Below are 23,977 nucleotides of genomic sequence, written 5' to 3'. Positions count from 1 at the left end.
TTTGAGAACTCGGTAGCACACTGAATTGGACTCGAATGCAATGTGCTTGGCATATTGCGGTTGTTCTGTGCGGGTGACTGCTATGGCAGTTGGGTGCCATCTGCCCGCTTTTCTCTGTCTGTCTGCAACCAGCTGCGTGGTGGGAACTTAATTTCACACAGAGTCATGCTGTCTGTCTTGGCCATAATTCACCATCCAATCTTGTCTAGTTGCCCTCTGCCCCAAGCTCTTATTAATGTCTCCTCTGAGAAAACACACACACACACACACACACACACACACACACACACACACACACACACACACACACGTTGTTTGTGAGGACCTTTTATTGACATAATTACAGTATTACTATAGCTAATTAATGCCCACATCCAAAGCTAATCCTACCTTTAACTTCACTAACCCAAAAGAATATGATAATTATTCATGTAAAAACTGTAAAACATTATGAGGACCTTTAGTTCTTTAAGACGTTTTAGTGAGGACCTTTAGTGAAGACATTTAGTTCTTCCTTACTAAAAAAAATCAACTTGGTCTGCCAAAAAACAGGCTGAGCTGGTAAAGCTGGGAGACTACTTTACTAGCTGGTAAGTTATTTTCCAGCTTCTTTATTACATGACTAAATTAATCAATTAATGTTTATGATTTCTTTGAGATTTGTTGAAGGGTGGTGCAGTGGTTAGCATGAATGGTTGCCTTACAGCAAGAAGATTCTGGGTTCGACTCTCATGGCCAACCGAGGCCTTTCTATGTGGAGTTTGTATGTTCTCTTTGTGACTGCATGGGTTCCTTCTGGGTTTTGGTTTCCTCCCACAGTCCAGTGACCTGTAGATTAGGTCAACTGGCTACTCTACATAAATTTCGAATGGTTATTTCCCCAGAGTGTACCCCACCTCTCACCTGAATTCAGCTGACTCCAGTTCACCTGTGACCCTGAAGGACAAGCCGTGTAGATAATAGATGAGATTTGTTGAGAAATGTTTGTTATGTCTAACTGGTGTGCTATTTTCTTCAAAATAACTTAACTAGATATAGCGGTAATTCACTTGGTTCCTTTCTACCAGCTGACAAAGATGGGCTACCAGTTTGACCAGCTTGCACTGTTTTGGCAGATAATACTGCATAACTTTATTTAGAAAACATTTAAATATTTTCTTCCTTTAAAGTAGGATTATGTTTAGGCATGCATTTTGACAGTAGAGAAAGATTTTTTTTTTTCCTGGGAGACTTGTGTAGGGAAACATTGCTGCCTGACAGCTTCAGGGTTTGATCCTGAGCTCAGGTTACTATCTGTGTGGCATTTTGTGTGTTCTCTTCATTTCCATATGCCTTCTCCAGTTTCCACCCAACTCCTAAAACATGCCAGTAGACTGGTTATGGACTGGCTATGCTAAATTGCCTGTAGGAGTGAATGAGTGTGTGCATGGTGCCCTGCAATAGACTGGTGTTACTTCCAGCGTTCCTGGGATAGGCTCTGAATCCACTGTGACCTTGACCAGGATCAAGGAGATATGGAAGATGAATGAATGAATAAATAAATAAATAAATAAATGTATTTAATCCTCACGAAGGACTAAATTGGAGTACACACACACGGACATATGTCTTGCTATCCTTCTGAGGACATGCTATTCACACAATTATTAAAAGCAGCTAATTATTCTGAAGCCTAAATCTCAATGAATCTCAGTAACTAAAAGGATCCTTTTGGCTCTTTTTGATTTTTGTGAAAACAACCAACCAATCAACCAACCAAACAAACAAAAAACAGTTTTATTTATGGGGACCAGTCAAATGTCCCCACAGTCAGAACTGTCAGATATGCCAACATTTATGGGAAAAATTGGACACAAACACACCCACACTTTAAACCTACATAAGTATACCTCAGTGAAAAACAAACAAACAAAAACAATTTTCTTTTTGGGGACCAGTCAAATGTCCCCACAGTCAGAACTGTCAGATATGGCTACATTTATAGGGAAACTTGGACACAAACACACACATCCACACTTTAAACCTATGTAAATATGCCTCAGTGAAAACAAACAAAAGCATTTTTCTTTATGGGCACCAGTCAAATGTCCCCACAGTCAGAACTGTCAGATATGGCTACATTTATAGGGAAACTTGGACACAAACACACACATCCACACTTTAAACCTACATAAATATACCTCAGTGAAAACAAACAAACAAACAAACAAACAAAAACAGTTTTCTTTATGGGGACCAGTCAAATGTCCCCACAGTCAGAACTGTCAGATATGCCTACATTTATGGGGACAATTGGACACACACACACACACACACACACACACACACACACACACACACACACACACACACACACACACACACTTTAAACCTATATGCCTCAGTGAAAACAAACAAACAAACAAACAAACAAACAAACAAACAAGCAAGCAAACAAATAAAAACAATTTTCTTTATGGGGACCAGTCAAATGTCCCAACAGTCAGAACTGTCAGATATGCCTACATTTATGGGGACAGTGGGACACAAACACACCCACACTTTAAACCTATGTAAATATACCTAAGAAAGAAAGAAAGAAAGAAAGAAAGAAAGAAAGAAAGAAAGAAAGAAAGAAAATTTTCTTTATGGGGACCAGTCAAATGTTCCCACAGTCAGAACTGTCAGATATGCCTATACTTATGGGGACAGTTGGACACACACACACTCTTTAAACCTATGTAAATATGCCTCAGTGAAAACAAACAAAGAAACAAACAAAAACAGTTTTCTTTATCGGGACCAGTCAAATGTCCCCACAGTCAGAACTGTCAGATATGCCAATACTTATGGGGACAGTTGGACACAAACCCACACCCCCACACTTTAAACTTATGCCTTGGTTTCCTCTTAAGTGTTTGCTCAGTTTCTATAGCATTCATATAAGCTACTTACTTTTCCTGCCACATTCACAAGCAAACTGTACTACCATGGATGACTGTAGTGAATAATGACTGCTGGAGATTTAGAAGCATTATGTTTCTTTAATAACCTGATGTGCCCTGACAATGCTGGGCTTTCTTTCCTCCCTGCAGGGTGAAAAGACGTATCTGAAGGAATGCCAGGGTTCACAGGCAAGCCACTAAACATAATGAGAGAGAACTTGAAAGGATTTAAGAGGCATGAAAAGGAGCTAGATCTTTCCTGTAGTAGACACGCATTCTCCGTGGGACCAGTCTCATGCCAAAGATTGGGCTTTTTTTTTTTTTAAATCAACAAATGGAAGCGCCATGGAGTAAAGAGCTGGGAATGACTGATGAGTTGTCCTGGGTTATGTTACCGTATGCTCTTATTATTCACTCTGAACATCATTAATGTTTCCCTGGATTAGGAACAGAGATAAGAGAGTTATTGAAGTCACAGTAAGCTTGATGTGAGCTGGTATTTAGGTATTCGTTCTATTCGTAGTGCTACATAAGATGTTCTGTTTTGAGTTGTATTCATGAAAGCTGAAATCCATGACTTATGCAACATTGCTTACTATCCAGCAATGGTGTGCCTGGAACTAAACTAAGCAAGCACTCAGTACTGGACCATATGAAGTCAATGAGTCAAAGACAAATGCACTCCAGACAACCAAGTGGAGTTCACCATCTAGTGGATAGAAGGCAGTATGACAAGAATTTCTACATTAAATATCCAGAAATTACAGTGCTTCTTTGGTGACAAAGTGGATATTTTTAATAAAGCATGACCATGAATTACTGGAATTACTTACAAAACCTGAAGTTATGATTTGCATCATGATCTTAACCAGGATAAAGCAGTTACTGAAGTAACCATGAATTAATAGACTGAACCACAAACTAAGTATCTCATGATAAACATTTGTTACGGAAATACCAATGTCATTGTGCAACTTAAGCCCCTGACTGAATATATCGTGAAACCAATGGTTTGATATTAAGTACAAACATCATACTTAATACTTAGATCAAGTTATTATTTAACTGGTGAAAAGTCAATCTAGAGGGGTGGCACGGTGGTGTAGTGGTTAGCACTGTCGCCTCACAGCAAGAAAGTCCTGGGTTCGAGCCCAGCAGTCAGCGAGGGCCTTTCTGTGTGGAGTTTGCATGTTCTTCCTGTGTCTGCGTGGGTTTCCTCCGGGTGCTCCGGTTTCCCCCAAAGACATGCAGGTTAGGTTAATTGGTGGCTCTAAATTGACCGTAGGTGTGAATGTGAGTGTGAATGGTTGTTTGTCTCTGTGTCAGCCCTGCGATGACCTGGTGACTTGTCCAGGGTGTACCCCGCCTCTCGCCCATAGTCAGCTGGGATAGGCTCCAGCTTGTCTACCACCCTGTAGAACAGGATAAGAGGTGATGGATGGATGGATGGATGGATGGATGGATGGATGGATGGATGGATGGATGGATGGATGGATGGATGGAAGTCAATCTAGATTGAAAAATCACTAATGCTGGATCACCCATCAGAATCATAGTCTTATGAAAAGAAGAAATACATTATTGGTCAACATCACCTTCATTAAACAAAGAGCAGAATGTGCAAGTGAAGATAAATCTCAAGGATTTAACTAACCAAAACAAGTAGCAATCAGGACCGCCTGTAACAGTTTCAAGAACAAGTAGCAATCAGGCCAGCCTGTACCAGTTTCAAGCATGCCAGACAAATATTTTTTATCAACTATGATTGCGGGGCGGCACGGTGGTGTAGTGGTTAGCGCTGTCGCCTCACAGCAAGAAGGTCCGGGTTCGAGCACCGTGGCCGGCGAGGGCCTTTCTGTGTGGAGTTTGCATGTTCTCCCCGTGTCCGCGTGGGTTTCCTCCGGGTGCTCCGGTTTCCCCCACAGTCCAAAGACATGCAGGTTAGGTTAACTGGTGACTCTAAATTGACCATAGGTGTGAATGTGAGTATGAATGGTTGTCTGTGTCTATGTGTTGGCCCTGTGATGACCTGGCGACTTGTCCAGGGTGTACCCCGCCTTTCGCCCGTAGTCAGCTGGGATAGGCTCCAGCTTGCCTGCGACCCTGTAGAACAGGATAAAGCGGCTACAGATAACGAGATGAGATGAGATGAACTATGATTGCCTAATTTGACATGGTGACCATCATGAAGGACAAAAATATCATGTAGTCTGATCCCGGCATTAAAGAGATTTGAACTAACTGTATATCCATGTCACAACAGCAGTGACTCCAGTATGCTATTCTGCATCACTTCAAAGATTTGGGTAAAGTATAATATTATTAATCATCTCCATGCTAAGGTTCCTGTGGCCACAATAAGCTAATCAGGGTTGGAAAGTAACAAACTACATGTATTGTCATTAATGTACTTGAGTACATAGTTCACTGTAATGGTACTAAATGAATATATAGAATATTTTGATCCCCAGTAGACTGAAATCCAATTAAAAGACAATAAATATGCATTTTAAACAATTTAGTTTCAAGTCCCAATCAAAACAAAGCGGTATCCTGCTGAAGGTCTACTTTTTTTTTTTTAAGTCAGCAGTAGCAATGTCTAAGACAATAGAGACTGATGAGCATCCCTGGCCAAATTTATCATTGCCTTAAGTTTTAATCGGTTAAAAATAAGAAACGATGTGATAATGATCATCAAAAAAATGTGAGTGAAAACCCATAAAGTTATCAGTTATTTCACAAGCCAAACAGCCATTAGCTAGCTGAGCAAGCTAGACTAGCTAGCCAGATCGTTCCATGTTCTACACTATGAAAGTGCTGTATTAATTTAGGTTGTCACTTTGATTTTCATCAGCAAATATCTGCTGTGTTAGATACATCTAAGTGCTACTACAGCCTAGAAGTAACTATCAGGATAATGGATAGTGGCCTTTCACTGACATCACAGATTTTTGTTTAGCACGTAGCATCCGCCATATTGCCAGGGCAAACAAAGAAACATAGCCATGACAGTTGATAATGAAAATCAAGATGACTGCAGTCAGTACAATCTCTCTGAAATGATTGAAAATTGAGATTATACCAGCAGATTGCGTTACACCCAAAAGCTGAAACATGCAGTCATCACAGATCCATATAATTTACCCACAAACATATATATGTATTATTTATTCTGCACACAGCTCTCTCTCTCTCTCTCCGTGTGTGTGTGTGTGCTCCTTGCTCACTTGTGTGCATGTGTTCACTGCTTCAGGTTGTTTAAATGCAGAGTAGGAATTTCTCTGTACTTGAGTGTACATGTAACAAAAATAAAAGCTTCTTCTTCTTAATTTACCCACAAATGTATTTATTCCACTTAAAAAAGTGTTCAGCAAACCATCTACTGGATTTAGGACACAACAACATCCTGAACTATTTAGCATTTGAACTTCTAAATACACCGGAGATGCTAAACGCATACAAAAGTACAGATGCTGACTGATATTTCAAGGCAGGTTTTGTGCCAGAATGTTATGGAAAATTCCTAATAAAGAAAAACACCTTATTATGACAAACGTAAGCTCAAACGTGGTTTCTAATAGTAATAAACAAGCCAGGGCCGAGATGTAGCATATTTCATACATGTCAACCTTTGGTCAATCAAACCTGTATAACCAACCTCCAAAATCCATATTTCCCTTATAAAATCCGTATAAGATCTCATCTCATTCTCATCTCATTATCTCTAGCCGCTTTATCCTTCTACAGGGTCGCAGGCAAGCTGGAGCCTATCCCAGCTGACTGCGGGTGAAAGGCGGGGTACACCCTGGACAAGTCGCCAGGTCATCACAGGGCCGACACATAGACACAGACAACCATTCACACTCACATTCACACCTACGGTCAATTTAGAGTCACCAGTTAACCTAACCTGCATGTCTTTGGACTGTGGGGGAAACCGGAGCACCCAGAGGAAACCCACGCGGACACGGGGAGAACATGCAAACTCCACACAGAAAGGCCCTCGCCGGCCCCGGGGCTCGAACCCAGGACCTTCTTGTTGTGAGGCGACAGCGCTAACCACTGCACCACCGTGCCGCCCCCCGTATAAGATGCAAATTAAAATAATTTACCTAAAATTTGAATGATAATTAACAATGATATATCCAAGTTACTTTTTATTCAATATTAATAACAATAAACCTTCAGAATGAATACAAAGCTCCAATGTTTGACAAAAACACAAAGTGTCACTCTAATGTTCTGAATTGTACTCCATGACAGCTTTTTTAGCAGTCTGCACCAATACCTCACTAGGCTGCATGTCACAGCAAGTGTCTGTGTTGATCTTGCCGGAGTGTCCATTCAGAATCTTTTCAGTCGCTAGTGAAAGTCGCTCAGGTGGAAATACGCTTTTCAAACAAAATGTTACTTCCCGGTTGGCGGGATCCTCGCAATGTGGTGTGTGCATGATCAAAAGTGGAACGAAGTCTTGCTACCACAAGATAACATGCGATTTCATAAGACTCTTTACTGGCTGTCTGTGGTGTACAGTACATTTGTAAATGTTATGCGCTCTTTTATCATCATGGGAATTGATTATAGCTCTAAATAAATATTGAAGTTTTTTTTAAAGAATCCGTATAACTTTATTTGTACGCCTGTATACTACGTTTATTGAATCAAATCTGTATAAAATACGGACATTCCGTATAGGTTGACATGTATGATATTTTATAGTGTTTAGCCAAGTCTACATTATCAGTACTTAATAAACATGCTGCTAGTCTAGTCAAGTTTTAGGTCTAATAAAATATATCATGTCCAAACTAAGCCCACATCCAGATATACATTTTAATGTTCATACATTTGCCATTTGGCATGTTTTTTTTCTTTTGTAGTGCAGTAGAGCTGCTAAGTATGACACGCTTGTGTATGTATCAGTAGACTGTACTGAGTGCACAGAGCTTTCATACTAACCTGATATAAAATGTCCTGCACATACACGGGAATGTTGTGGCATCCAGTCTTCCCATTTAACTGCAGCTCGCCATTTTTCTTGTCTTTCTGGGTTTGCCGGGAAGTGGTGAAAAGTTAAACCAAGCTTATCTCCATGTCTGTTATTACATCCAAAAGCACTACAGCTCTCTGGCATTGTTCTTTTAGATGTAACTTCTACAAGTTTATCTGGAGATGTTTACTGAATTGGGCTTACAATCACTGGCGTACACTTGTGCCAATCATTGTCAAACACAAAGCTTGCCAGGCAATATGGCCGCATAAGCAAATCCATAGTTATGATGACATCATGTGAAAGACCCCTATAAGAGATGCATTTGCTAGATAGGTAAGTATGTAGTGAGAGACATGTATGAATTAACATGAGGTATAGCAAGCTACTGAAACCCTAATAGCAAGTGGCTAAGATAGCTAGCCAGCTAATGTTACTTTTCATTATATAGTGTTGATAAAGCAGGTGATGTTCACTTCAGCATAGTTCACTTGGTGAATTGACATAATTGTTCAAAAATTAGATATTTTACGTCGTCGAATAAAGAACATTTAGAAGTGTAAAAAAAGTAATTTGTAAAGTAATTATTCAAGTACAGTAGTTTTTTTCAAACCATACTTAAATATGTACTACTTACAAGTGTAATTTTCTTCGTAACTACTTTTACCCAAATGCATCATTCTACAGTTTCTGCTTTTATTCGAGTCAGTGTGTTTCCTCTTTCCACCACCAGGTGTAATTCATGTCACCTGTCTGTGACTCAGTTATTAGCTCATCTGGCCAACAGGCAATGAGCTTATGCCATCATATGTTGCCCATTGTCTGTCTGCCTTCTGTCCGGCGTCTTCAGTATTTCACAAAAATCGCTTCTTCTCTCTCAATTCTTCACCGATTTTGATTCTTTTGGGCAGGAAGGTAGGTCTGCCTGGGGTGCATATGGCTTCTACCCAAATTTGCACAATTGCAATTAATAATGAAGATATGGCATAATTAATCCCTAACGAGCAGTTTCCACACAAATTGCTTCTTCTCCCTCAATTCTTCACTGATTTTGATTCTTTCTGGCATGAAGGTAGGGGCACCTAGGGTGCATATAACTTCTACCCAGATTTGCTTAATTACAATTATTAATGAAGTTATGGACTAATTAAGCCTTAATGAGCAGTTCAACAAAAATTGCTTCTTCTCAGTCAATTCCTCGCCATTTTGGATTCTTTCTGGCAAATAGGTCAGTATTCCTAGGGTGTATATAGCTTCTATATAGAGCTTGTATATAGTGTTTATAGCCTGCAACATTTATTGCACAATGTGGCCCACTTTAGATCGTTCCTTCTGGACTAGAGGGGGCCGGAGTGAGCTACGCCATCATTGATGATCTCATTTTAAAACACAGTAGTTGCTGTGAGTTAACTATTTCTTAGCCATGAAATAGGTCTTGAAAAAATGAACTTGTGGCATCAATATATTACATGACCACACCTTATTAGAAAATAACCACCAAGTCAGAAAGAACATGTTTTCTTGAATGCATTGCATATTTTCCCCTAATTTTCACTTAATATGCATAACCTTCATAATCAACCCTCAAAAACCACCAGAAACCACATTGTTTCCTTGTATGTTAACAATTAGGACATCAATAACCAAAAAACCCGTTAACGATTTCATTAGAAGTTTTAATTCAACATTCATAGTACATTTTTCATCATTCTTGAGTTCATATTCAACCAGAAATGATCTTCTATTAGTGACGCCATCTTTACTTTTACAGGCTTTAATATAATTCATCATACATCAGCTCATTTATGTTGTACACTGGGAAATGCACTTATTATTACCTAATGTTTTATTCTGGAGGATACACTAATTGTATTTGGGTTTAACACTGATTGATTCACTTTGGGGAAATACATGTTTACTACCTCTTTGAGATAGACATCTGTAAAAAAAAAAAAAAAAGAAAGAAAAAAGCCTTCCTTGTAAAACAATGGCTATATGATACAAAATACAGTAGTAATGGGCGTAATATATTCGTGTTTAATATATTAGTAAGGTTATGACAGAATACTGCATCAACATGGAGAGCTTTCCAACAGAGCTCAAACGTGGTCGAGTTTTTGTGAATATTTAGTACAAAAAATAAACAAAAATCGGAACAAGATGCCACCAGTGATTGGGATTTCACTGCTGGATCACAGCATGAGTTCACATTCAGTCCTATATGCTTCTATGCATTCATGCAAGAAATACGGGGAGATATGTTTAGCTCTGTGATCCATCCTGCTCGAAGTTCTGCTCTTCTCTCTGATGGATAATAGACAAATAAAAAACAATCATTAACATCTGCATGTAACATAACCATTTCAGAGCTCTCGACATTAACAGTTCCAATCTTTCAGCTCTGGGTTTAAGTAATGAGTCTTTAGTTGATCGCAATGCAGGCTGGGTAGAAGGCACAGTTCCTGTTTCACCAGCGTAGCGGTCCTTTTCATGTCGGGGAGAGTTCGAGGTTCCTCATACTCTTCTTGACTGGCATTATAGGCTTTTTAACATTATACCTGCTCAGTGTCCTAAAACATCCCTCTCACACTCACATGGACATGCAGTACACACCGTATTAATCCTCAGGTTAGGTTGGACATTTATATAGATACACACACATTCATATATATTTATTTATATAAAATTCATATACTTTCAGGAATGTTAATCTGCTTTGTGTGTGTGGGTTTTTTTTCATGGATACAAAATAACTTTTTATATCACACATATGCGAAACATCATAAAAACAGTCTCTTTAAAAAAATCCCTTAATAAAAATAAGTTCTATTTGTTTTTTTAATGTACAATATAGTTTCTTCTTTCCCTCTGGCTCCATGTGAAATGGGGGGGACGGGGAAGGTGATCATTATGAAGGACATTTCGAGCAACTGCACTCCAAGATCGTCTCTATCTCTTCGGAGAAGGAGGAGCCGTCCGAGCACTTGAAGCTGACTTTCCGTCTGCGGCTCTTGGTGGGGGCGCAGCAGAGTCCTGGCTGACACGAGCGTGGACAATCCACCCGGGGTACTTTACTGGTGGATGTGCATGTCTTCTGGCCTATGTGACGCTTGAGCAGCTCACGGACCATCTCGCCCTGACACGTCAGCTCTGGGAGGAGGAGAGGAGACTCATTAGAACTCTAAAAACATGGAAGGAACATCCTGAAAACCTGCACTGATTGACCCTCAAGCAAGGTCCTTAAGGCTCGGTCCCACAATACCGATAACTATAACTACAACAATAACTATAAATAAATCAGTCCCCTGTAGTTTATATGGTTTGTGGTCACACCAGACCGATAACGATACCTATAGCCCAGGCCTGGGTTTATCCGTATCGCTGAGATTGCTTCTGGAGCGATTTTTCCAGGCCTGGACCTGAGCCGATAAAACATCTGACCAATCAGGTAACTGTTTACATGTGATGTTGTCTGAGCACGTGTTATTTTCCCCGGGCATCTTTGTATATCCTTATTGCATCATGAAGTCACGGAATATGGATTCATGGAAAATAGAAAACAAAGCACTGATCTTTTATTCACGGATGTGTGATTATTTTCCATGAAATATCAATAGTGAATTAATAAATATATAAATGCAGGTAAGATATTTTAATTATGAACTTCAGCAGTCCAAACATTTAACTGTTTTAGACTTCTTAATTTTTTTTATCCGTGATGCATCATCCGTATGAAATCGGTAACCAATCTATAATATACCGAAACGCCCGTGACCAATCTGTAAATTATTAGCATCCGTGATGCAGCTGTAATAAAATCCATAACTGCTCCGTTTTTTGGTCTCTTTTTTTTTTTAATTACATTTCCGTAGTCCGTGACATATCTGTATTTTGCCGACCACTGGAGTATGTGCATGGGTTGTTTTGAAGTCCAGGCTGTACAGTATGACCCGGAATAATGTGCTACTACCTGGAAAAAACTTCCATGACTATTCCTAAGTTGCATGCATTTATTTCCCTGAGTGGCAGGAACAAGCGATATTATAGTCGGGATTATAGTTGTGGTGTGACTGCTCCAGACTGGAACGAAATTCAGGCAGAAGTATAGTCATAGTTGTAGTTACAGGTATAGTTATAGTTATCGGTGTTGTAGGACCGGGCCCTGAACCCAGAACTGTTCCTGAGTCATCATATATGACCCGAGTTTTTGCTCTGAACCCTGCTGCCTAGTTCGGATATGTGAAAAAAATTATTTCTTTTGAAAGAATGATTGAATGCATAACTCAAATACTAATGAAGACGAGGCAATGGGCCTGTTATTCTGTTAAAGTTAAAATTAACCACATTTTGACTTGATGTGCAACAATAAAATAAAATGATTTCTATAACATACAGAATGGTGGTTGGTAAGCTCTGTGTGTGTGTGTGTGTGTGTGTGTGTGTGTGTGTGTGTGTGCGTGCACGTCATACCGGTGTCACAGGTGCTGCCTGTGTACCCGGGCTGGCAGTGGCATGCAGGATTTCCACTCTCATCCACTCTGCATTCCCCATGCACACAGTACTGCCCCCTGCAGGCGGCTGGCTCCTCTCTCCTGTCACAGTACTGACCCACGTAACCCTGTGCACACTTACAGCTGTAGGACGAACCCTTAGGCACACACAGGCCATGCACACATCTGCACCCAGTTCAGAGAGAGAGAGAGAGAGAGAGAGAGAGAGAGAGAGTTGAAAAAAAGATTCAATATCCACATGTAAATATCTTGTTTTCATTCTTGTTTTTATTGCAACCTGCATCTGGTTTACATTTTCAGACAGTTCTGTTACCCTCCTTATACAGCAGCATAATTCAATTCAGTTCAACTCAACTTTATTCATACACAATATACAATATGAGAAAGAAAATGTACTAAAAGACTTAGTACAATTGTATATAATAAAAAAAGAACTTGCAAATAGGGCGGCACGGTGGTGTAGTGGTTAGCGCTGTCGCCTCACAGCAAGAAGGTCCTGGGTTCGAGCCCCTTGGCCGGCGAGGGCCTTTCTGTGCGGAGTTTGCATGTTCTCCCCGTTTCCTCCAGGTGCTCCGGTTTCCCCCACAGTCCAAAGACATGCAGGTTAGGTTAACTGGTGACTCTAAATTGACCGTAGGTGTGAATGGGAGTGTGAATGGTTGTCTGTGTCTATGTGTCAGCCCTGCGATAACCTGGCGACTTGTCCAGGGTGTACCCCGCCTTTCGCCCATAGTCAGCTGGGATAGGCTCCAGCTTGCCTGCGACGCTGTAGGACAGGATAAGTGGCTACAGATAATGGATGGATGGATGGAATTTGCAAATAATAGTTAATCCAATTATTGATGTAAGGTGTGTGTCGCTGTTGAAATAGCATAAACATTTGTATCAACAGCCCCCCATGTCATATTGCAATTTTTTTTGTTGGAACAAGAGAACTATACAAATATATATTGTGTCTAAATACACTACCGGTATATTCATTTACACACATCTCTATGCATACTTACACTCAAACACAAACACTGAGCCTAGAACTTACCATCATAGAATTGTTAAGGTATAGGGGAAGAAATGCTTATTGTTGATTTAAAATAAGATCTGATTTTAAGGCTCATCTCATCTCATCTCATCTCATCTCATCTCATCTCATCTCATCTCATCTCATCATCTCTATCCGCTTTATCCTGTTCTACAGGGTCGCAGGCAAGCTGGAGCCTATCCCAGCTGACTACGGGCGAAAGGCGGGGTACACGCTGGACAAGTCGCCAGGTCATCACAGGGCTGACACATAGACACAGACAACCATTCACACTCCCATTCACACCTACGGTCAATTTAGAGTCACCAGTTAACCTAACCTGCATGTCTTTGGACTGTGGGGGAAACCGGAGCACCTGGAGGAAACGGGGAGAACATGCAAACTCCGCACAGAAAGGCCCTTGCCGGCCACGGGGCTCGAACCCGGACCTTCTTGCGGTGAGGCGACAGCGCCAACCACTACACCACCGTGCCGCCCCTGATTTTAAGGCTGATTTAAATAATGGAAGTGAGCTTAAGTTTTTGATTCTTGTGAGAATTCCTACCCAGAGTTTGGAGACGGTAAATAGAAAGGAAAAATTACCATAATTTGTCTTGGCAGGTGGACGAACAATATTCCCCTTAGCTGAACATCTGGTGTTGTAAGAATGTTGTTCGTTCGCCATCCTGAGCAGATTTCTAAATGTTTTAGGAACTAGTAAGTCATTTACAATTTGATACGCTAGTACAGGCGTATAATGTATCAAAGGTGCAGTTTGTTATGTTTAAAAGTGTTTCTTAACGCTTAAAACTAGCATTCGGTTTCAAAGATGCCTCAGAAGAAGTATTAATTACAGTATTATTATGCAAAAGAGCAGGCTAGTTTCTTCATTTGAGGATTAAAAAAATAAAAATTCTGGCCTAGAAATGCAGTTCATCCCCTTTTTCTTAAAAGGCAACTCAAGAGTCATACCTAGATTTAACAGAAGGGGAAAGTTTTGGTACCCTTTATGGAGGATTCTCAGTTACACTTGAGAATTGCTACAAACAAAAAAATAATTCAAGGTGGGAGGAAACCGGAGAACTCGAGGGAAACCCATGTGGACATGGGAAAAACATGCAAAAACACCACACAGGCAATAACCTGAGTTCAGGATCAAACTGGGGACCCTGGAGCTGTGAAGCAGCAGCAGCATCCACTGCACCACTGTGCACCGTCAGAAATAGGGGTACAGCAGGGATACAGGGCACTTCGTGCAACAGCCATTTCGTCCAATAGTTAAGACATTTCGTCCAAAGCCTTTTTCATACACACTATCATCTCATCTCATTATCTCTAGCCGCTTTATCCTTCTACAGGGTCGCAGGCAAGCTGGAGCCTATCCCAGCTGACTATGGGCGAAAGGCGGGGTACACCCTGGACAAGTCGCCAGGTCATCACAGGGCTGACACATAGACACAGACAACCATTCACACTCACATTCACACCTACGGTCAATTTAGAGTCACCAGTTAACCTAACCTGCATGTCTTTGGACTGTGGGGGAAACCGGAGCACCCGGAGGAAACCCACGCGGACACGGGGAGAACATGCAAACTCCGCACAGAAAGGCCCTCGCCGGCCCCGGGGCTCGAACCCAGGACCTTCTTGCTGTGAGGCGACAGCGCTAACCACTACACCACCGTGCCGCCTACGCACTATCAATTATTTTATATTTGTTTGTTCGAAAAAAGGAGGAATACTCAATGGAATCTGACTGAAGCAAAACACATTTTTGCAGCGTGTAGTGGATACAGGACACTTTGTCCAACGACCATTTGGTCCAATAGCAATTTGTCGCACATATAGTCACCTCACTATCATTAGGCACATGTTTCCATTTATTACAAGGAGACGCAGTCATAAACCTACTTAATGCACTCCTTTAACTGAATAAAATACGATTTAAATAAAATATTTATTGAAACATTTTACTGATTAAGGCTGTGTTGGCCTTATTAAGACTGACTAAATGATGAATTAAACAGCTTCACTGGACTCAAAGCTCGGAGAGCAGCCTGTAATGGTCAGGGTCTGCTTGTTTATGCCCCTTACACTGCTCTTTTGTGTCGACGCACTCGTACTACGGCACTCGTTTGCTTTACAGCAATTGTCTATATCCATTTATTACGGAGAGACGCAGTCATAAACCTGCTTAATGCACTCCCTTAAATGACTTATGGTTTGTTTATATATCGATCTTGTCACACATATTGTCAACACACATAAAATAATTGATATGTCTGGAAAAGGCTATGGACGAAATGTCTCAACTATTGGATGAAATGGTCATTGGATGAAGTGTCCTGATCCCTACAGCAGGAGTCCATTTCTGTCCCACAAGGTACAGTCTACACTAATGTACCCCCAGGGCTCGTTATTGGACTTCAAGGTAATTATGTGTACCTTTTGAGGGTCAAAAAGGTTCATATATGTTCCAAAGCAGTATATAAAGGGTAAAAATAAGTACCTTAGATGGTATTGCTCCAGTCACAAGCTGGTGTACCCCTAAAGGTACAATAAATATATGTTATTTACCAGCTGGGAGGTCCGTATGGTGAAATACCGTGACTGAGGTCTTGAAAGTACTGACCGAGGCCCTCTGGGCCGAGGGCAGTATTCAAGGCCGAGGCCACGGTATTTCACCATACGGACCGACCTTAAGCTGGTAAATAATATATTTATTTTTTTCTTTACCAAATTCTAACAGAAAATGGGAGCGCCTGAAAGGGAAAACTGAGCCGAGCCACCATTTTGAATCCTCATTCACGGCTGTAATGCTAATTGCTTTCTCCTCGGTATACAAGTGCACTTCCATGGCAGGAAAAAAAACCTACATTTTGCAGCCTATGTAGTCCCCTATTTATACAAAATTGAGTCATTCAGGATTCAGCCATGTTTTTGGTCGGCGTTAGCAAGTTACAGGTTTTTAGCTTTCTCCTGAAATGTTTTCTTTTATTTTGTCTTCCTCAGGGTAGTAAAACTCGCTTTCGCTGTGAACACTCATTATCGCTATCCATGCTGTAAAATTAATGCTATTTTGAATCCTCATTCACAGCTGTAATGCAAATGGCTTCCTCCTCGGTATACAAGTGCACTTCCATGGCAGGAAAAAAACTACATTTTGCCACCTATGTAGTCCCCTATTTATACAAAATTGAGTCATTCAGGATTCAGCCATGTTTTTGGTCGACGTTAACAACAGTTACAGGTTTTTAGCTTTCTCCTGAAATGTTCTCTTTTATTTCTTCTTCCTCAGGGTAGTAAAACTCATTTTCGCTGTGAAGACTGTCGTTATCGCTATCCATGCTGTAAAATTAATGCTATTATACTGGGAAATGCGAAAATAAATGTTGACAAAAATTGCTAATATGTTTGTTGTTGTGAACAAGCGCGTCGTCAGAGGTCCGTAACCGGGGTCCGTAACCAGGGTCCGTATCGTAGGATACGGGCCCGCTCGCCAGCCAATCAGAGCACAGGATTTGATGGAAACCAGCCCAAGAAAAAAATAACGTGCTTTATTTTCTGAGAGTGTGTAGTGCATTTGAGTCTTGAATTAAATAACATCTATAGTGTTTGTGTTCTTAGATAACTATAACTCCAGGATCTATGGCTCATATAAAAGTATCAGAGAAAGATCTTCCACTGTATGATCTTGGATTCACAGTTGAGCTAAATGCCCAGGATGGACTACAGTACCTCGGATCAGTTCAACATGCCAGAGCAAAACTATTTAGAGCCTTATAGACCCAAATGATTATGAGGTGAATGAATGCAGAACCAAATAGTCAGCCATTAAATCTTAAATCAGACTATGGTAATGAGCTCAGCTCACTTCCTCATAAGGACACGAGCTGCTGCATTGTGAACTAACTAAAGCTTCTTTAAACGGACAGCAGAGCAGCCAGCCAGTACCATGTTACAATCAACCTATACAGAGGTTATGAAAGAGTGCGCTAGTGTCTCAGCATCATGTAGGGTCCTATTTAGATACATTACTGGTCACAAGTCAGACCCATATACAGTATTGTGCAAGTCTTTGGCACCCTATTTTTTTTCATACAAACTTTGTTGTAGGTTTCTATTTGATGACTTCTACATTAACCAGTCAGTACAAAAACATTTTAGAGTCCAAACGTTCGTTTTCCAGCACAAAATTAAATGTTACAGAAAAAATGTTTGTATCTAAGCAGCATATTCCATAAGAGAGCACTTTTCAGATTAAAAAAGAAGACAATGAAGGCGACTGGGTGTTCGTGCAAAATTAAGAAGCGAGTGCGACAGTCAAAGTGTCCAGAAGAACTGTGGCTGGTTCTGTAAGATGCTCAGTAAAACCTACAGCTCACTTCCTTATAAAACTGCACTCATTGTACCTGAGACTAAGGTGGATATAAAAAGTGTACACACCCTGTTAAAATGATAGGTTTTTCTGATGTAAAAAAAAAAATTAGACCATGATAAATAATTTCAAAACTTTTCCCACCTTTAATGTGACCTATAACGCATACAATTCAATTGAAAAACAAACAAATCTGTTAGGGGGAAAAACATAAAAAATAAAAAATGTACAATAAGCTGGTTGCATAAGTGTGCACACCCTTACACTAATACTTTGTTGAAGCACCTTTTGATTTAATTCCAGCATTCAGTCTTTTTGGGTTCAAACCTTCCATTAACCCCAAATAGTTGTTAAGACCAACAACAATAGCAAAATCGCGAAAGGTCGCCATTTTTAAGCGGCGAGAAGCAGCAGCTGTACAAACGTGAAGTCATCCATTATTATTATTGTTGTTGTTGTTGTTGTTTCTGCTGCTTCTTCTCCGTGTTGTTGTTGCTACGATGTTCGCGCCAAGGTTTATACAAACGCAGCGACGTAACTGACGTATACAGCGACGTAATGACATGGCTCCCCTTAGCACCCCGAGCTATGGAAAAGCAAACTGGTTCTCAGCTGGCTCACAAGTTGAACGAGTTGTGAACCAGCACCAGCACTGGCCCCGAACCAGCCCTGGAACTGATTTGGTGGAAAAGGGGTAATAAAGTTCAGACATTTACTCAGTTGCATCCTCCAACAAAAGCCATGGTTTGCAGAAAGCTTACAAAGCATCAAAGGGATCTCATTGTTGAAAGGTATCAGTCAGGAGAAGGGGACAAAAACATTTCCACGGCATTAGATATACCATGGAGCACAGTGAAGACAGTCATCAAGAAGTGGAGAAAATATGGGATAACAGTGACATTACCAAGAACCGGACATCCCTCCAAAATTGAGGAAAAGACAAGACAAAAACTGGTCAGGGAGGCTGCCAAGAGGCCTCCAGCAACACTGAAGGAGCTGCAGGAATTACTGGCAAGTACTGGTTGTGTACTACATGTGACGATAATCTCCCGTATTTTCCATATGCCTGGACTATTGCTGCGTTCATGTGCTATGGGAAGATGATATTTTCCAGTTGGGAAGTGGTATTTACCAGTGTGTTGTGTTCACATGCTTTTGTTGTTGTTGACAAATTAAAGATGGTGGACCAGATTCAGAATCAGGCCTGTTATTTGGCTAAAACAATTATAGATTGCCTTGTTCATCAGCTGCAGCAGGAATATGAGTTATCAAAAGTCAAAAGGTAAATAATGCTGAATATTTCCTGATCATGACAAGTAGAGATTTCCTTAACACATTGAATGCCACGCAGTTTTTGGAAATTTGGTTGTAGCCACAATGAGAGTAGCCAGTATCTAGATCATTGTTGGCATTCTTTGGACAGCCACAGAATATTTTGTATTAGGCTATAATATACATATTATAATAATATAATATACATAACATGATTCATTTAAAAGGTGAGAGTCAGCTTTCCGTAGGTGAAAACCACTTCTTTCTTGGTTCATAAGCTAGTCTTGTACCGCTCGCCGCCATGTTGAAAAGGTTAAAGTTCATCTCATCTCGGCAACTCGTGCATCAAAATTAACTACGAGTTGCCCAGTGGAAAATACCACAAGAGGGGGCGTTCATGTGTGCTTTCCATGTCGGCATTTGGTATTTACCATAATTCCCATAGCACATGAACGCACCATGAGGTAGGGTTAAAGAAAAACATCCAGGCCCGGCTAAATTTTGCAAAAAAAAATACATCAACTCTCCCAAAAGCCTGTGGGAAAATGTTTTATGGTCTAATGAAACCAAGGTTGAACTTTTTGGCCACAATTCCAAAAGGTATGTTTGTTGCAGAAACAACACTGCGCATCACCAAAAGAACGCCATACCCATGGTGAAGCATGGTGGTGGCAGCATCATGTTTTGGGGTTGTTTTTCTTCAGCTGGAACAGGGGCTTTAGTCAAGGTGGAGGGAATTATGAACAGTTCTAAATACCAGTCAATTTTGGCCCAAAACCTTCAGGTGTCTGCTAGAAAGCTGAGGATGAAGAAGAATTTTATCTTTCAATGACCCCAAAAAAAGTTTTGGAATGGCCCAGCCAGAGCCCAGACCTATATCCAATTGAAAATCTGTGGGGTGACCTGAAGAGGGCTGTGCACAAGAGATGTCTTCGCAATCTGACAAATTTGGAGCGCTTTTGGAAGAGTGGGCAAATATTGCACACTTATGCAACCAGCTTATTGTATGTTTTTTTATTTTTTATGTTTTTCCCCCTAACAGATTTGTTTGTTTTTCAGTTGAATTGTACAGGTTATAAGCCACATTAAAGGTGGGAAAAGTTTTGAAATTATTTATCGTGGTCTCATATTTTTTAACATCAGAAAAACCTATCATTTTAACAGGGTGTGTACACTTTTTATATCTACTGTATTATTTTTTACAGCAAAGGATCGTCTCACACCAAATATTGTCTTTGTTTCATTTATTCTGGCTTATTGCTGTTTATAGTATTTTTTTTAATGCTGAAACATTTCATTTCATTATTTTAAGCCATTTTTGGTCTACAGCATTTCTGTACATGTGCCGAAGACTTTTGCACAGTACTGTATATATAAATAAAAGGAAAACGTATGAGAGTGTGTGTTAGTGTGTGGGGTAACAGTACCTGCTGGACTGACAGGGGTTAGCGTAGCCCTGTTGCTCACACAGTGGGCCGCTGCTGCTGGTAGGACACTCACAGGTCACGCCCACCTCGCCCCTCTGCCTGCACGGCCCCTGTGCGCACACAGTGCACGAGTGGCAGCCAGGCAGGATGCCCTCTGTGCCTGTCAGCCCAGTGCTCAGCTCCTGCAGCTCTCCGTTGATGCGGACGTTATGGATGCAGCCGTTGAAGGACTGGGATGTGCGCTCAGCTCCCGCACGCAGTCCAATGGCGCTGATCCCAGACGGCACTCCTGAGAGAAACAAATCAACAAGACATTCACTTCAAGACGTTTTTAGCAAAATGAAAGTGTTACATGGTTATGATAACATAGTAGACTAAAGAAATCTGAGGATGTGTTTCTTAAAAGTGTCAAGAACTGGTTTGGAAAAACGGTCCTTATTTGCGTGAAACTGCTTAATCAGAGTCTCGACAAGATGGCCTAGTTGGTGCATTCTTGATTGTGAACTATATTTTTGCACACTGTTTCACTGCAGCATACATCACTGCTCACATAAAACTCATACAATCTATATAATGTTTCATCAGCTCCAGAAGTATTGGCATTCTTGGTATTGCTGGCTGAAAAGGTAAAAAATGTCTTGGTGGTTAATTCACTTTAATTTCCTTCGATTAAAGGTCAGATTTTTCGCATCTCTGCTTTTTAATCCATCTTCATCAAGGGTGCCAAGAATTCTGAAGCAGACGTCTAGACTATAAGTTTGTATTGCTCCAGCAACATTTTTTATTTAAAGAAAGTCAAAAAGGTATTTTATATGACATGGACACGAGTATTTTACTGGGAAATACACCACTTGTAATTTTTCATACGAGCTACATCCGGGACATGGAGAACCAAAAACGTGGCATAAATCTCTATATGTCACTCGTGAGGAAATCGATGAATTGTTTTGATAAATTTGGGTATTTTTTGTTTGTGAATGTGTCTACGTAATAAAAATAATCATATGCTGGCATGAAGATATGAAGTTTATCTTCTTGTGTTGAAAAACTCAAATTTTTCAGATGAATTCATCGCGGATCTGAGTGACATATTTAAATAATATTAGCTGGCGTTGAGTGGTATATCAGATATATTCCATTCAGCTGAATGGAATATATCTGATATACCATGAAAAAAAGCCAGCCAATATTATTATTATTATACATACACACTCTCTTCATATCAGCATTCTTGAAGGCCAACACTAGCTTACCCGTGACTCAGTGCCATCAGCACGGCAGTGCAGTCACCTTCCAGCCGGTGTACAGTGCCTTGCAAAAGTATTCATACCCCTTGAACTTTTTCACATTTTTCCACCTTACAACCACGAACTTAAAAGTTTTTTATTGAGATTTTATGTGATAGACCAACACAGAGTAGCACATAATTGTGAAGTGAAACGAAAAAGATAAATGGTCTTCAAAATTTTAAACAAATAAAAATCTGAAAAATGTGGTGTGCATTAGTAGTCAGCCCCCCTGCTTCAATACTTTGTAGGGCCACCTTTTGCTGCAATTACAGCTGCAAGTCTTTTTGTGGTATGTCTCTACCAGCTTTGCACATCTAGACACTGAAATTTTTGCCCATTCTTCTTTGCAAAATAGCTCAAGCTCAGCCAGATTGGATGGAGAGCGTCTGTGAACAGCAATTTTCAAGTCTTGCCACAGATGCTCAATGGGATTTAGGTCTGGACTTTGACTGGGCCATTCTAACACATTAATATTCTTTGATCTAAACCATTCCATTGTAGCTCTGGCTGTATGTTTAGGGTCATTGTCTTGCTGGAAGGTGAATCTCCTTCCCAGTCTCAAGTCTTTTGCAGCCTCCAACAGGTTTTCTTCCAGGATTGCCCTGTATTTAGCTCCATCCATCTTCCCATCAACTCTGACCAGCTTCCCTGTCCCTGCTGAAGAAAAGCATCCCCATAGCATGATGCTGCCACCACCATGTTTCACAGTGGGGATGGTGTGTGCAGGGTGATGAGCAGTGTTAGTTTTCCGCCACACATAGCGCTTTACATTTAGGCCAAAAAGTTCAACTTTGGTCTCATCTGACCAAAGCACCTTCTTCCACATGATTGCTGTGTCCCCTACATTTCTTATGCCTGTCTTTCAACAATGGCTTTCTTCTTGCCACTCTTCCAAAAAGGCCAGATTTGTGGAGTGTACGACTTATAGTTGTCCTGTGCACAGATTCTCCCACCTGAGCTGTGGATTTCTGCAGCTCCTCCAGAGTGATCATGGGCCTCTTGGCTGCTTCTCTGACCAGTGCTCTCCTTGCTCGCTCTGTCAGTTTAGGTGGACGCCATGTCTTGGTAGGTTTGCAGTTGTGCCATACTTTTTCCATTTTTGAATGATGGATTGAACAGCGCTTCTTGAGATGTTCGGAGCTTGGGATATTTTTTTATAACCTAACCCTGCTTTAAACTTCTCCAGAACTTTATCCCTGACCTGTCTGGTGAGTTCTTTGGTCTTCATGATGCTGTTTGTTCTTCAGTGTTCTCTAACAAACCACTGAGGCCTTCACAGAATAAGTGTATTTATGCTGAGAGTAAATTGCACACAGTAGGACTCTATTAACTAATTAGATGACTTCTGAAGGCAATTGATTGCACTGGATTGTATTTAGAGGTATCAGAGGACAGGGGGCTGAATACTAATGCACACCACATTTTTTCAAATTTTTATTTGTTTAAAATTTTGAAGACCATTTATCATTTTTGTTTCACTTCACAATTATGTGCTACTCTGTGTTGGTCTATCACATAAAATCTCAATAAAAAACTTTTAAGTTCGTGGTTGTAAGGTAGGGTGATCAGATTTCCCTAGTCTGAAACCGGGACACTTTTGCGCACGACCATGCTCGTGCACGCACACTTTTTTTTTTTTTTACGCAAACGTGACACTCAGAGAGGTGCTCTTATCATTTTGTTGAAGCTCACATTTATCAACATCTCACATGAAATAAAACAAACAGGCATTTTGTTATCTAGTAGCATAGTGGTATACAGATCAGTTAAATTATGGTCAGACAACAGATTTTGTAATGGCTGAGAATAGGCCAGGCTATGTCCATAGGCCAAATTTAAACTGTTTTATTCCACCTGTTTGTGAGAACACCAAGAAGAATGCATATGCACATGCAGACTGTATCTCTAAAATTGTATGCACTATAGCATGAACTTAAAAAGTAGATATGTGACCTCAACATAGCCTAGGCCAGAATCAACCTTACTAACCATTCCCCACAACTGAATGAATAAAGCAAGATGATGTGTACAAAAGTGAACACTTTAATGGGAGGTGCAACAAGCTGTTCAACACAGCAATACGGCCAAACTGTCAGAATGGTATGTTAAACAGAAACAAAAAAGAGACAAGTGATTTGAGAATATATACTACGGAAGCCGAGAGAGGC

The 23,977-nt window shown here is 40.5% G+C and overlaps 1 protein-coding gene across 1 annotated transcript in view; it reads right to left on the bottom strand.

Annotated features, from left to right (window-relative positions):
- Positions 1 to 9,569: 9,569 nt before the first annotated feature.
- The window catches only part of slit3 (slit homolog 3 (Drosophila)), a 368,151-nt gene continuing 353,743 nt past the window's right edge, over positions 9,570 to 23,977 (bottom strand). The window contains exons 34-36 of the mRNA XM_060928048.1: positions 20,521 to 20,809; positions 12,385 to 12,590; positions 9,570 to 11,064 (exon numbers count right to left, since the gene is read on the bottom strand). Of these exons, the coding sequence (XP_060784031.1) occupies positions 10,823 to 11,064; positions 12,385 to 12,590; positions 20,521 to 20,809 (737 nt within the window). The 3' untranslated portion in view covers positions 9,570 to 10,822. The remainder of the gene's footprint in view (positions 11,065 to 12,384; positions 12,591 to 20,520; positions 20,810 to 23,977) is intronic.

Source organism: Neoarius graeffei, chromosome 8, assembly GCF_027579695.1.
Source record: "Neoarius graeffei isolate fNeoGra1 chromosome 8, fNeoGra1.pri, whole genome shotgun sequence".
Taxonomy (NCBI): domain Eukaryota; kingdom Metazoa; phylum Chordata; class Actinopteri; order Siluriformes; family Ariidae; genus Neoarius; species Neoarius graeffei.
Note: the sequence above shows the minus strand (reverse complement) of the source record. Positions and strands in the feature narration are given on the sequence as shown.